Below are 15,951 nucleotides of genomic sequence, written 5' to 3'. Positions count from 1 at the left end.
ACTCAAACAAATTGTTTTTTTCTCAATTTTGTGACTCAAATTAAAATGTTATGGGTATTTTTATAAAATATAAAAATTTGGGATATTTTTGAATTTTTTAAAATTCCCAAATACTAGAACTTCGCCAAAAAACTACTGGAGTAATTTTTTTTCTAGTATTTGAGAACTTGGAAATCTTGACAAATATATTTGTCAAGGTATGTAACCAAACATCACTTTTTGAGTTTTTCCAGAATTTTCTCAAGTATTTTTTGGGTCAAACGGGTCCTTAGTCTTATGTCATACTTATGGCTAATAAATAGGTTAATCAAAACAAAGCCATAATAGGTTAATCAAAACAAAACTTCATAGATAGAGAGGATCACAGAACATGGGAATATGTTCCAAAGGTAAGTTGTAATATTTGAGCGGTGAATATTGAATACCAAATGTACTTGCATCTAAATACTTAATAGACTTTTGGACATACATATATTCGTTAATTTAATTTTATTTTTGCAAATCAATACTCTACTATTTTTTTAATTATTTTTTTTCGATTTGAAAATAGAAAAATTGAAGTTGACAAATCTGTTTGAAAAATATTATGTAAATAAGTTAATTAATTAAAATATGTTATCTCTTTTAAATAATATATATTAGTCTCAATAAGTTTAAAAACTACATGTCTTTTTCAATTAAGAATAATGTGTATAATTAAAGCATAAAATACCTAATAACAGTTCTTTAACATATGTATAAATATTCAATTAAAACATATCATAATCATGATATCGATAAATAAAAACTCACTCTCATACTGGTTCATGCACAAAGTCGTTGTCGTGTTTTAATATCAACAAGATAAAAGATGTCGCAATAATATTGAGTTGCTTCCCTTTAGAAAAACTTTTGATCATGCAATAATTTTGATTTACTTCCCTTGCGATCTCTTTTTTATTAGGATTTTTCCGTCTTTTCACAAGTCTCAAGTTTAAAAAAATTATTTTAAAATAAATTCATTTTCAAAATTAATAATCAAACTCTTATACGAATATTAAATATTAAAAAATAAACTTTGGGCAGACGCTATGTAACCCAAGTGCTGTAAAAGAGAGTGTAGTGGCGGACCCACCCTGACGTAAGGAATGTCGAACGATACTTCGAGATTATATTTTAGTTTAATAAATATATATATATATATACACAAATACTTATACCTCTTTACACAAGTTAAAGATTTAATCTAATGATTAAGATGTTATGAAAATTCCTTAAATTTGTATGTTCAAATTCTACTAGCCGATAATGATAATCCTCGATCCGCTATCGAGAGTGTTTTTTGTATTGGAGTAGAATTAAAAGAGATGCGACAATGCACTTGTCCTGGAGAATTGATATGAGACGACGCAAGAATAAAATTGTAAATATACTCGCTACCTCTGCCTAACGTACTCCCTCCATTTTATTTATGGATTCTTTAATACATGGGATAAATATTAATTTTAGAATAGAATTTAAAATTAATGTTATTTTATGTATGATTTAAAATATTAGTCAATCTCAAATTATTTTATTTCATTATTTGTATTAAAATAATAAAATTATTATCTCATGTAAAAAAAAAAAATCGTGAATTTTTTCAATCATCAATGAAATATATGTCTTTATCTTGTCCTGTCGACCCTTAAATGTATTATACATTTTTCAATAAACTAAGAATATTATAACTTCCTCTTTTTAATCTGTTTATCCAATTTTAAATTGACATGAAGTTTAAGAAATAGAGAATTTTTTTTGAATAATTTTAAGAAAAATTAAAGTGTCAAATATATGAGTATCTTTTACTTTATGTAATTATAAACACGTTACGTAGAAAATTAAATATAAAATATTGTCAAAAAAATATTATTTCCAAAATAGATTAAAAAAATTAAACAAACAAACTAAAACGAAGGAAGTATGTTATATAAATTAACAAGAGGAAGTACTCCACAAATAAAAGCTAAGGAAGTTCACGATTTGATTAAAATACTTTACACGGCTAAGCAACATTACGCACCTTTCCCTTTTATTTTCAGTTTGCTACTACTTGTTCGTCATAAATTTAAAACACAATAAGATTTCAGGTTTAATGAGCGTTTGATCAGAAGAATTATTCATATATTATCTTTTATATTTTAAAAAATTGATATTTAATCATAAAAAAATAAATATTATTTTAAGTTAGATTTGAAATTTAAAAATACTTAAAACTTCTTTTACTTTCTTTTTTTCATCTCACTTTTGTGTTTCTATTATTTTCAAATTATGGCCTGAATAGTTATCAGATTTATGCTGCTCACTGGTAAAGGTTGGTGCAGTCAGTTAAATTTATACATTCTTTTCCGTATCAATTAGTATAAAGTAATGATCATGTACTATCCATCTTTTTACTCCTATAGTATATTTTGATCAAAAACATTTTTTTAAAATGTTTTTTTAGACATTCTATTTATTATTAAGAAAATAAGTGATGATCGAATAAATTTCCTAAATAATTATATAACTATTTAACGTTTAAATATGTAATTTTGGATCATGACTTTAATTCTCAAATTCTCCAAAAAATAATAATAATGATTTGAGATTTGAAATCGTGATTATTTTTTAAAAATGTAAAACTTGATCCAAAAGTTTATATTTGTAAAAATACTCATGTTCGGCGTGAAAAATTATTTGTACCATGTGTAAAATTATGTATATTTGAAAATTTGTAATTACAATGAATTATTTATAAAGGAATATGATAATATACGGCATTGTCTAAAGATATTTCAATATTTTATTTATGAAATATGATTTGCTTATTTGGTTAGATTGCATAAGCATCCAGAAAATTTTGATAGCTGAACAACTTGTGGTTTATATATAATTGAATGCCTAAACAAAACTTCAACTTTATGATCCTAACTTTCCATTGCAAAGCTACTTTTGACCTTAGCTTTGGAATTAAGAAGTACCTTTTCTATTCTCAAATTAAATGTCAAGATTAAACACAAGATTTTAAAAATAAAAAAAATATTTAAATTTACAATCTAAAATAAAAAATATATGAAATTTTTAAATCTTATGACTTAATCTTGTCATGTAGAATATTAAAAATTTAAAAACATTATTTATATATATAATCTTTTAAATAAACCAAATAGATTTATGATAAAACACTTATGAATTGGGGCATCAAATAATTTTCAAAGGGAAAGATGACATATCCCACATATTCATATGTACTTCCTTCGTCCTAATTTATATGACACTTTTCAAATTTTGATATTTAAATAAATTTATCTTTAATTGTGAATTTTTCGTATTTCTTTGAAATATTTTGAATTGTCAATTATTGTGTCTTATAATACTTTTTGCGTAATTTATACATATATAAATTTCATTTCAAAAAATTTGAAGATTCTATACACAAATTTTTAGATAAATTTAAATTGTTTGATTCTCAAAAAATGAAAAAATATGACATAAATTGAGATAGAGGGAATACTAAAATAAAATACATCTACCAGTAAATAAAAGAGGAAAACGGGGCAGCGTTAAATATGTAATGCAATGAATAACGTTGCTTTTCTTTAAGTAAGAAGTGTTAAATTTGAATTATAATTTATAAGTATAATAAAATAAAGGAAAAAGGGTCAAAAATGCCCTTAAACTATGCGAAATGAATAAAAATGCACTTTCTTTGTAGTTTGGTCCAAAATTATCTTTGTTGTCAATACTTTGATCTAAAAATGTCCTTATTGTTATTTAATGGGTCAAAAATATTCATTTCCAAATAAATGAGTATTTATTTTCTTTTCAACCCATTCTTTTTTCTAATAATATTTTTTTTTTAAATTAGAAAATGTTATCTTACTTCAATTCAGAAATAAAATAAAAAATGAAAATATTTCTTATTTTTTATAATTATTTTTTATCGTTATATAAATACAAATTAATGATGGATATATTATGATATTTTATATATGGCATTTATTATATGTCGAAAGGGTACATGAAATTATTATATTTTAATTGATAAAATTTGATTAAGAAGAAAAAAATATTTCCTACATTTTTATTTGTTAACATGATTTTAAAAGAAAGAAAACTAGAACATGGTTCTTTAATAATATTTTAATTAGGAAAAGATGTGTTTAAAAAGGAAAAAATATATATTTATTCAGAAAAGGACATTTTTGACCCATTTAGTAACTATATGGATATTTTTGGACAAAAATATTGACTACAATGACATTTTAAAACTAAAATATTGATGGTAAGAATATTTTTTAGCCAAATTATAAACGGAAGATATTTTTATTTTTTTCACATAATTTAAAAATATTTTTGACTCTTTTTTCTAAAATAATTAAGTAATAAAAAGTGTTTCACTAAAATATAAAGCTCATGCAAACAAATATCAAACCTCGAATATGAAAAAACCAAAAAGAAAAGAGGAAAATGGTGAGGGGATAGAGAGACACAATTAATGGGCGGGGACAGTTGTTGAGTAGGATGAGCTGTCCCTATTCCCCCTAATAAGACAAATAGGTCAAGTACTCATTCTATTCTAATTTTCGTGATACATTTTGTATTTCGAAATTCAAATAAATTTATTTTTTATTATAACTTTTAAATATATTTTAAATATTTTGAATTTTCAGTTATGATGACTTATAATAATTTTACATAGATTATAAATATATAAATTTTATTTAAAAAAATAAGAAGTTGATATTATTTACGAATTATGATAGATGAATAAATTATTAATAAACTTCGACTTTTATCATGTCTATCAAAAAATTAAATTACAAATGTTATGTGTACGACACGAAGGAATCAAGTCCTACGTAATACACTGGAGAAGTGGAGATGACTAACATTTATAGAATGCAAAATTAGATTTCAAGTGCAAAAAGAAACGAAACATTAGCATAATCTCATGAAACGAAAGAACTTTAAAATTAGGAGAAGTCATGTGAAAGTTGAAATAAATATGAAAACCAAGTTCATTTGAGATTGAATTTCTTGATTAGGTTTCGATGAATTTTGGAGCAAAAAGACGAGCATTTTGATCATTACCTTTTTTTTTTTATAATACATACACAATATCATTGAAGATGAACGTTATTCACATAAATCAAAATTTATTCCTAGAAAATAGTAGTTAGAGATGGCTTTCAAATTGCTTACTTGATTATTCTTAAATTGCAACCTATTTACTTTAATAAAAGATTTTGTAATAAGTGCTTGGTTCTTATGTTGTAACTTTCAAAATTGAGGTAAAATCTTGAGTACTGACCGTTATTATTAAGAAGGAAAATGTGTAAGGAGTTTTTTACGGTAAAATTTCTTGTGTTAATTTTATTTTGTACTTTATTTTTTATTTTAGCTAACTGAAAAATCTGATTCTTCAATATAATACATTAGATGACAATATGAAATAGTAAAAAATATTTTTAAATTTATCGTAACATTTTATTATTTTATTTATAATATTTTATAATTCTCAAAATACTCTACCCAAACAAAACTTTTAACTTGCTTTGTTCTTATTCTCCTGAGATATTTTGTAATTTACAATTTTTATAAATATAAATAAATTAAGGACAAGTTAGTTATTTTAACAGAAAAGTTGTTGCTCGCCCTAATTTATAATCAAACTCATGTATATATATTTTTAACAAATATACGTGAGTGCTTAGTTGGTAATATCAGTTTCAACACCAAAAATATATTTCTTATATTTAATATTTGTCAAAGCTAATCTCAATCAACTATTCCAAACGAGCTCTTAATTAATCTATTCTTTGAAATCTCAGCCCATTACATAACAAAATTTTGTAATTATTTTCACTAACTTTGTTGGTGAACCTAAGTTGGTCGGGGATGTCGGGTGGAGGTGAAGAAGGACACAATTAATGTGAAATGTCATTTGTACAACTTAATTCTACCCTAGAAAAAAAATTCTCTCAATTTTAAGATAAGGAGCTTATTTTTCAAAAAAATTGACCAACCATACCCTAACGATAAAAAGAAAACTAACGGGTTACATATTAGCTGTTTGCATAGTTAGGCAGATATTTTTTTGGCAATGTTTATAGAGTGATCGAATAAAGCATACCGATATGACTAATGATTGAACAAGAGTACAATTTAAAGATTGTTCGGATCTCTTTTGCACCTAACTAGGGTATATATAACAATAATGTACCTAAAAAAAGGTGACAATAATTCAACATGTATTATTACTCTTGATGTTGTTGGGGGATGGGGAGTTAGGGACCTTTTGGTTGTGATAACTTGTGTGTGGATGGGAAGAGGGAGACAATGTATATCAATAGTCAATAGTCTAACATGGGGGTACTGTAATTTGATTTACTATTCCCATTCCCATAAAGCTACCTCCCTCAAGGGAACATGAAATTCTCAATTTCAAATTATTCAAGGAAAGAAGAAAGAGAACCTTGAGAAGTTTTGGGAATTGATCAGAGACACAGAGCCAGAATTTGAAGTTTATGGATTTAGAATTCTAGTTCTTTTAACCATGTGCCTTAGTAGTCTAACACGAAGCGGAGAGATAAAGTAAAACAACTAACTATAACTTAACTATACCCCATAAGCTTAGAAGGTACACTCGTGCGCAATTGAAAGGAAAATAACTCAAACGGAACCCATAAGCCCGATGAGTACACAAAAGACCTAATGATATCCCTAGCTAAGACTAAATATATTCCAGAACTAAAATGAACGACCCCGAACTCGAACCACAACGAAGGCACCCCGAAGAACCCAATAGAACTGTACTGTCAAGACTCAAATCCGACTACTAACGTTGTGCCAAGACTCGAGTTACTAGTTTTAGAATTTGTATCAAAGTTTTTGACTTGGGCCAAACTAGCTCCGCCCCTTGGATTGACATGGTGCTCATAGTGGTTCACTAAAAGTAAGATTTATTATAAAATTATTGGTTAATGGAAGACTATAGACTAAACTACCCGACTAGATACCAATGGATTATGTCTATTTGGTTGGCACCAGCAAAATTGCTCTTAATTAGAATGAAACTTGTGGAATAGTATATTAAACATGTATATTGCATATTCTCAACCTTGTTTATTGATCTACTCGCAACTTTACGTTTCCACTGCAATGGACATATAAACTTGTGACGTATACATAATATATATCTCACACGTATACAATACTTCATCCGTCCCAATTTATATGACACTTTTCGGATTTCGAGATTCAAACAAGTCTATCTTTGACCGTAAATTTTTCATATATCTTTTAATTATTTTGAATTGCCAATTACATAGTTTACAAATTTATAAATTTCATTTCAAAAAAATTGAAGATTCCATGCGCTAATTTCCAATCAAACTTAATGTGCCACATAAATTGGAACAAAGGGAGTATATGAATCCCTACATATATAACTTATACATGTATTATCTATAGTGTAAAATAGTTTAGTAACCAAACAAAGTATTAGATATGCTGAATTATACGCAAGATTATATTGGTAACTAAACAAAGTAGGAAAACCAATGCTGAGTTGACCCAAACCAAACGGGCCTTATAAAGTTGCAATTATGTCTGATGAAAAATGGGCTTGGAGTCCAAACATATTCAGCAAACCTTAAAAGTTCTAATTTAGGAAACTTACATAAATATACTAGAGTAAAGCTTAAGGGGTCGTTTGGTGTGAGGGATAATACCAAATAGTCCCGGGATTAAATTATAGTACCGCTTATTTTGTTGTTTGGTTGGCAAGTTCGGGATAACTTATCCCGGGATTAATAATTAGTACCGGGATAAGTTATCCCTAACCTAGGGTGGTATAGTAATCCCGGGATAACTTATCCCGGGATAAAATAGGTAAATGACAAAAATGTCTCTTTCAACCTTTTTGTTATATCACTTTTTACATTAATGAAGGGCATTTTTGTAAACAAATAAATTGTTCTTAAAATTTATTATTTTGAATACAATAAACCAAACACTCAATAAAAAATAATCCTAACACAACTTATCCCATCATAACTAATCCCAACATAACTTATCCCAACATAACTTATCCCATCATAACTCATTTTCAAACCAAACGACCCCTAAAAGTTTTTTTTTTCTTCACTTGATCACTTTTAATACATTTATAATACATATTATAGAGAATAATTTATAAAACACATATAATATAATTTTTATTGATGGATACTACATTTATCACACATTTTTATCACAATGTGTCAATTTCTTACCAAACAAACATAATATATTTTAGGGAAAAGGGTCTGATATACCCCTAAACTTTGTTATTTGGAGCTGATATGCCCCTCGTTATGAAAGTGGCTCATATATACCCTTACTGTTATACAAACGGCTCACATATACCCCTACCGTTACAAAATGAGCTCACATATACCCTTTATTTAACAGAAGTGAAAAAATTAATTTTAAACTTATATTTTTAAAAAAAAATCATTTAGGGGTATATAGGATTCTTCTAGCAAAGTTCAAGGTATATTTCAATATTTTTCATACATAAATTATTTTTTGACTTCTTTGATCTTCATTATTTTAGTTTCTTATTCTTATTTTATTTTTTTCTTTCATTCCTTAGTGTAAAGAAAAAAATTTAAAACTATTTTTTTGTTACTATATTATAATTTAAAACAATTTTTTTTTTGTCTATAATGTAATTTAATTTTTGTATTTGAAGAAAAAAAAATTGGTCATCTATAATAAGTTTTACAAGAATATTAGTGAAACATAAATAAATTTGACCATCAAAATAATAAATCTAAATTAGTCATTGAAACAAAAAAAAGTCAAAAAAATATGTTTGAGGAAGATTAAATATACCCGTATGGGATTATAGTTTTTTTTTTTAAATAATAAAAAATGAAAATAAAATTATTATTTTTTCATTTCTGTTAGAAGGAAAGGGTATATGTGAGTCATTTGTATATAAGTAGGGGTATATATGAGCCACTTTCATAACGAGGGGTATATCAGCTCTAAATGACAAAGTTGAGGGGTATTTCAGACCCTTTTCCCTATATTTTAAAACAATTATAATACATATATATTGTATACATAATTAACTTTTAATACATATTGCAGATTTATCATATTATTGCTATGTTTGCTATAAATGGTAATAAATAAAAAGTATCGCTAAAATCAATAATTATTTATTAAAAAGCATCAATCCAAGTAATTTTTCCTTCTAATTTTGACAGCTAGTTATCCAATTAAATCGTATAGGTTAGACAACTTTACTTTCCAACTAGTCATCTTCCTCCGTATACAACCTACTTAGAGTTTGTTTGGATTGGCTTAAAAAAAAAGTTTTTAAGTCAAAAAATAAAATTCAAACGTAAATGACGTTTAAGTCAAAAAATAAAAAGTATCGAGATACCTATTTTTTATTTTTAACCTTTTTAAAGTCATTTTAAACTTATTTTAAGTTATTTTTAATTTTGTCAAATACTCTTTAATTTATTTTAAGTCATTTTCGACTTACTCTAAGTTATTTTTATATTTGTCAAACACTTCTTAAAATAAAAAACTGACTTAAACATAAATTTAATCAACTTTTAAACCAATTCAAACACCCATCGCGCCTATTCGAAAAGGTGGCTCCCCAAAGCCCCAAACTTCTGAAAGAATATCACACCTGACTAACTATTATTAGAAGAATATGTATATTGCCATAAAAATTAACTAAATTACCCCGACGCAATTCTTGACTCGCAATTTTTGATTCGTCTTATAGATTCATATTCACCATTTTTTATCGTCGTTATGATTTTCGGTGTTGGCAATCTCCCTTTTTTTAAAAAAAAATAATCTAAATACACAACTTACTTACCATATTCTCTAAAATTTCCTACCATTTAACAAAAAGTACTAAAATCCCTACTCTCTGTTATTCTCAAATACATCTCTTTACGTGTGTGCCGGTCCAATACATTCTCTGTGGAAATTAGTGACAGCTGTATGAGTTGTACATAGTGTTAGTTAGTCCAAGTTATACACTGATTAGTTACAAAGTTAGACTAATTGTTAGGTTGTTTGCCGGTTATGATAATTAATAAAGAAGTAGCTAGTCACTTGTATAAATAACAGTATTAAGATGACAAGAAGCAATGCAGTTCAATTAATTTCCCAGATTATCTTCTCTCCATTCTTCCTCCATTTCCAATGTAACAGTAGCCATAAGAGCTAGGTTAATTCACTCAACAATCACTTTACGCGATGTATTGGAATATTGAGTGATATATCTGACACCAAGATGTATGAGGAATGTATCCAAAATCGGAACGCAATGTATCATGGCATTTTGGGATGTATTCAAATTCCACCAAATTTAAGAGATTTTTTGTAATTTGAAAAAAAAGTAGAGATAAAATATAATTAGCTCTTAACACAATGAGATTTGGGTAAAATTCCCCTTTTCTTCTACAACAAATATAGTTTTGGACAAAGAGGAGAACGGAGAGTTTTGAAATTTGGCAAAAGGTGAAATAATAAAGTTTTTAAACTGATAAGAGCCTATCTATTAGTTAGTTGAATCATGGTTATAATCCTAGTTAATTAATCTTTGCTGATTATAATCTATTACATGTGTCTCTCATCTAAATAAAAAAAACTCTAGAAAATAGAGACAATGTAAATGGAGAAGAGGAGATCCGCTATTGTCTATCTTATTTGACGAATTCAACCATCATAAAATCCAATAATCCCATCATACTTTTAAGCTACGCAATTGAAAGCAGAAGGACTACTATTAATGTGGCGACAACAATGTATAATCTCCATAAACTAAAAACCATGTACCATCACTATAATTGTTTTCATTCCATGGAAGTTTGGTTTATATGCACTTCCACTGCCTTTTTTTTGTGATCTATACACAGGTTTGGTATGCCTAACCCCCACTCCACCAAGTTATAGTGGACTTTTGATGTACGTTATAATTGTACCTTCCATTATACAGTCTACTGCATCAGCGGAGACCGTTGAAAATGTGAAAGACGTTACGAAGAACTCATACTTACCAGATTGAGAACCTATAAAAGAACAAGAGCAAGCAGTCCTCATACAGTTAGGGATGGCAATGGGGCGGTGTAGGGCGGGGGCTGTGCGGAAATGGCCAATGAGTGTCAGCGAACATCCATAGCCAACTCATTGGCCATTTCCGCACACAGCATAACCGGCTTTTAGTCAGCTAGTGAGTAAATCCAAATGCAATAGACGCACAAAGACTTTCCATGTATGAAAACACCATATATTGCATACTCTTTATTTTACCAACCATGTGAACTATATACTGCAGAGCAGCCAGTTCAAAATTATACAAAGCAAAAGAAGAGTGATCCCAAGCTGGTCTCAAGATTAACAACAAAGCTAATAATATTTTTATGATTTGATATTCAACATCCGAGTTCAATGCATAACAGAACAGTGCAACATTACAGATAAAAGCATAACAGATATCTATTAAATTGAATATACACACTAATGAACAAACAACTAGGCAGTGATTTAAAAAATGTTAGAACCTTCTCCGAGATTGAGTATTTTCAATTGTGCCTCTTCAAACGTATCTGCATAGAGTGAAAAATGATATCTATAATTCAAATTCATCTTCAAGCTTGAGAGCCTCAGAAGCAGCTTCTTCCTCCTCATCATCAATCGCAAAATATGGATTGTGTACCTTAGGCCTGAAGTTATACCCCGTAAAGGCATAGAAGGCAAGTGTTGCAGCTTCAGCAGCCACCACACTAGTCCACTGATACCGATAAGAGGTGATGGTCTCCAGAGCATAAACCACAACTCTTGTGAAGTATATGTAACATATCACGATAACGTAGTACTGCCTGAATAATGTCAACTTCATCAAATTCACTGCAGCTTTGCCATCAGTCTTAGCTGCCTCTCGCAAGTTCTTAATCGACCACACAATCGGAAACAATACAGCACAACAACACACAATATCAACAAGCAGGAAAACCTGCTTCCATGTGTATGAATTTTCACCAAAGGGTCCAGTTTCATCAATCACAACCTGTGCAAGATTGGCCACAACTTGCAAAGGAATAACAATCATCAAAACCTTCTTCTCTTTATCTTGCAAGTAAGGCTTCAAAAATGACCAACCAGTTCCAATCAAAACTATCAGAGTGAACAGAGTAATACCCTTCAAGAAGCTAAATATATAGAACAAAACATCCCACCCATGAGCAGTACCAGTTTTCTTAATATACGATTTATCCTCAGCCTCACACAGCAAATTCAATGCTTTCAAGATCACAACAGCAAGCATAAAGAAATGAATTCCATAAACAGATAACCTTTTCTTGTAAAGTGCAAAAACCCAAAAAGACCCCATCAACACATAGACTACGAAAAACAAATAGTAAATCGCTGGAAGAGCAGTCTTGCCTGCCGACAGAAAATCAAGCTGCCCACCTTTCGGGTTGAAATTGTACATAACCGAGTGAACATTCATTGAAATCACCAAATTAGGCATGCAATTGGCAAAAACAAGAGTGAATTGATTCGCATCAGATACACTAAACGAAGTTGTGAATTGACGAGCAGAGGATTGCAATTGATCAAAAGTGAAAACCCTTTTGACGAGATCTGAATGGAGAGTACACCGGATATCACCATCTTGGAGTTGCTCAAGAACATGCTGCCAAGCTTCACGGGTGACGAGGAAGAAACCCAATTCGGATAGAACGGGTTCGGGTCCGGATTTCGGGTTGGAGAATGAGATGTCGGTGACGGTGAGATTGAGACGGCCGAAATGGGTGTACCCGAATTCGTCAAATGGGATGGTAGAACGAGAATCGGATCGGATCTGCGTGGATCGGATCTCTGCCACTGCAGTGGCAATTAATAGAACAAAGACAAAAAAGAAAAAGGAAGAATTGTAGGGAGCAGCCATGTTTTGGAATTGAGTTTGAGGTTTAAAGGATTGATGAGAAGAGGAAGGAGAAAGATCAGCTGGAACTGTAAGCTTTTGGTTGACTGAAAATGAGCAGGGACTTTGTGGTATTTGAGGTAGACTACAAGTCTACAACACAATAAATTCAAGATCCAACTTTGGACTTTGTAACGTGTAGGTGAAAATTGACACCATTAAGACTTAGCCAGCAGTTGGAAAGTTTTTAGGAGTGTATAATAATTTTGCGATAAAATGTAAAATTATTTTTATTTTATGTTTGACTAGAGGTATTAGATAATAATTGAAATTAACTCATATAATATGAGACGAAAGGAGTATATTATTATCTTAATTGTTCACTATGGTAAATTATTAATTTCTCTATTTTTTCATGTAATTATATGAGAATTACATCTTATTATACAAAAACATAACTTCTTGACATAAAAACTTTATATATTGTCATTGCACAAAATTTAAACTTGAAAATTCTTCATATGAATGATTTTTTTGCTTATTTGGTAGTATACTATCACTGAGCTTTTTCACATAACGCGATACTTAATATAACGAGTACTCCGTGCAACTTGTACTTGTTTGAAGTGGATCAAAATGAAAATGGCCGACAAACATATTATAAAACCAATTCTGGCATGGATCTAAAACACGTGATGTATTATTTTTACTAACAAAATTAAAAATAATAATTGAATAGTCAGTATAAAATTATGATTAAGAAAAACTAACTTATTTATTAAATTTAAATTAAGAGAAAACATATATTTATTTGTTTATTTATTGTAAATGTTCTTTTCTTTTGAAGAAATTGAAAACATAATTTAGCCTAAAACGTGACTTTATTTTTTCTAGTTTTCAAATATTTTAAAATAAATTTATAAAATAAGATGAAATTAAGAATATCTAATTTAGATATAAAATGAATATTTAAATACTAAAATAATGAAAAATCTCGTAAAAAATTACGGGTCTACAATAAAAATGACTCTAATTGGCATATTCAATGAAGTGAAGTCTTAATTTTATTTTAAAACAATTTAGAATAATTTTGATAGTTTAGGTAACAATTGATAATATTGAAAAAGTTTTCAAAAATATAATCAATATGAGAGATTAAACATTTGTTTTGTTATGTAGCATACAATAGTTTATAGTATATGTTTATTCTTGTCTCACAAAATATTACAATCAATTGAAAAAGAAAAATAAACTATTAAATTATAATCAGTTACAATAGTTTTTAGAATTTATGAAAACAAAATGTATATATAAAAAATATTACATAAACATAACTTTCTCTTCTAAATTTTGGCTTTACACCTAGCGTATGGATTATGTTGAGATCTAAATCAATTTTTCTACATAGGTTTTGTCTACACCGACCTTATGGCCAATACAGGCCTGACCGATTAATGTGTATAATGACGCCCAACTCCCCCATTCATCTCCCACCATCCTCCCCTCTCATCCAAAACTAAAACCCCTTCCACCATCTTCTACTCTCATTCAGAAGAGAACTCCCTTTCTACCCCTTCTCTCAAGCACACACCAATCAGAATTGATCCCTTCCCTTTCAAGACCCACCAACCAAAACCCCCTCCAGCCCCACTACCCTGAACCCCTCTAGCCTCTCCAACCAGAATCCTTTCCTAGCCCCGTCCAACATTTGCTTACCATCCAGCCACCCTGTGCTTAAGCCAACAATCTTGGTTATTCATATGAATTTGAGAGTCTCATTATAATTCTATAGTTGAGTGAAAAAAAATCCGATTTTTAAAGTTGTAATAATTACAAATCCTACCTTTTTTTTCTTTAATTCTTTCAAAGAATAATCGTTGTAGGAGCCAACTCACTTGTTGTAAGTTAATTTCATCTTATATGAATAATATAGTAAAATGCATTATCCAATTTCATACCCTTTAAGTTCCATTAAGGAATAATTTTTTATTGTCAACTACTTTTTTCAATTATTTCTATAAATTGAAGTGATCTTTTTGATAATGTGCGATAGAAATAACACTAACCAATCACTTTTCCTTTTCGATCACATATTTATGAAAAAAATTGTCATTATCATAAAATTTTACTTTTGAAATTTGAAACTCTGAGAATGGACATTGATTGTGTAAAGTTTGGCCTACAAACATCTCAATACGTGAAAGCTTTAAAAAGTGTTCCACTCACATGGTAACAAACAATTATACGATTGAAGATGAAGATTATTAAGTTTTCCCCTTAACGACATAAGATTCTTGTATCAGTTCTACCTCTTGACGACGACATATAAGATTGATCAAATTCTATAGAGTCTACCAACATGGGTTGTGGTGCAGTGGTGAGACTGCTTCACCCTTAACCAAAGATCTTGAGTTTAAGCCCTAGGTTTGAAAAAATCATGTTGGGAGCGCCACCCTTGAATGGGTCATGCAGTGCACGATCCCGATTTAGTCGGGGTTCCAATGTAGGCTCCAGACACTGGGTGGAAAACAAAAAAAAAACAAAAATAACTCTAACATTCATGCCCCTTGTATTCAAATCAAAGAAAAAATTGTTCAAGATATGTGCAGAAATTTCCTATACTTGAACGAATACCTATTCTTCTTCCTTAATTTAGTCAAGGTATCAAGGTTCAACACTTTACAAATAAGAATTGCATACTGTTGGTCAGATGTTCAAGCCAATATGGGAATCACTAGAGGAAACTAACGTTTTTATTGCAAAATTATTTCAGTGCAACCCATAGATATATGAAGACATGAAAATCAATTAACTTTTTCTTCTTTGCTTTAGTTTGAAGTGTCTTTGTGCTTTAAGTTGTCAAATACTTAGTGAGAAAAAAGGATACTTTGTGTATTATGATTGTCATTACGAATTTTCGGAGGCTAATAGATAAACATAGAGTGCTAAAAATTGTTAAGTAAAATGGTGCACTTAAACTGTTTGATAAAATGTCT

At 29.0% G+C, this 15,951-nt stretch overlaps 1 protein-coding gene across 1 annotated transcript; it reads right to left on the bottom strand.

Annotated features, from left to right (window-relative positions):
• Window positions 1-11,315: 11,315 nt before the first annotated feature.
• LOC102583619 (protein GPR107) lies at window positions 11,316-13,199 on the bottom strand. The gene has a single exon (XM_006347437.2). The coding sequence runs from the start codon at window positions 12,977-12,979 to the stop codon at window positions 11,657-11,659; it is 1,323 nt and encodes a 440-aa protein (XP_006347499.1). The 5' UTR covers window positions 12,980-13,199; the 3' UTR covers window positions 11,316-11,656.
• Between the last annotated feature and the right edge of the window lie 2,752 nt (window positions 13,200-15,951).

The sequence above is a fragment of the Solanum tuberosum genome, unplaced genomic scaffold, assembly GCF_000226075.1.
Source record: "Solanum tuberosum cultivar DM 1-3 516 R44 unplaced genomic scaffold, SolTub_3.0 scf00093, whole genome shotgun sequence".
Taxonomy (NCBI): domain Eukaryota; kingdom Viridiplantae; phylum Streptophyta; class Magnoliopsida; order Solanales; family Solanaceae; genus Solanum; species Solanum tuberosum.
The sequence above is the reverse complement of the archived record's forward strand: the minus strand, read 5'-3'. Positions and strand labels throughout refer to the sequence as shown.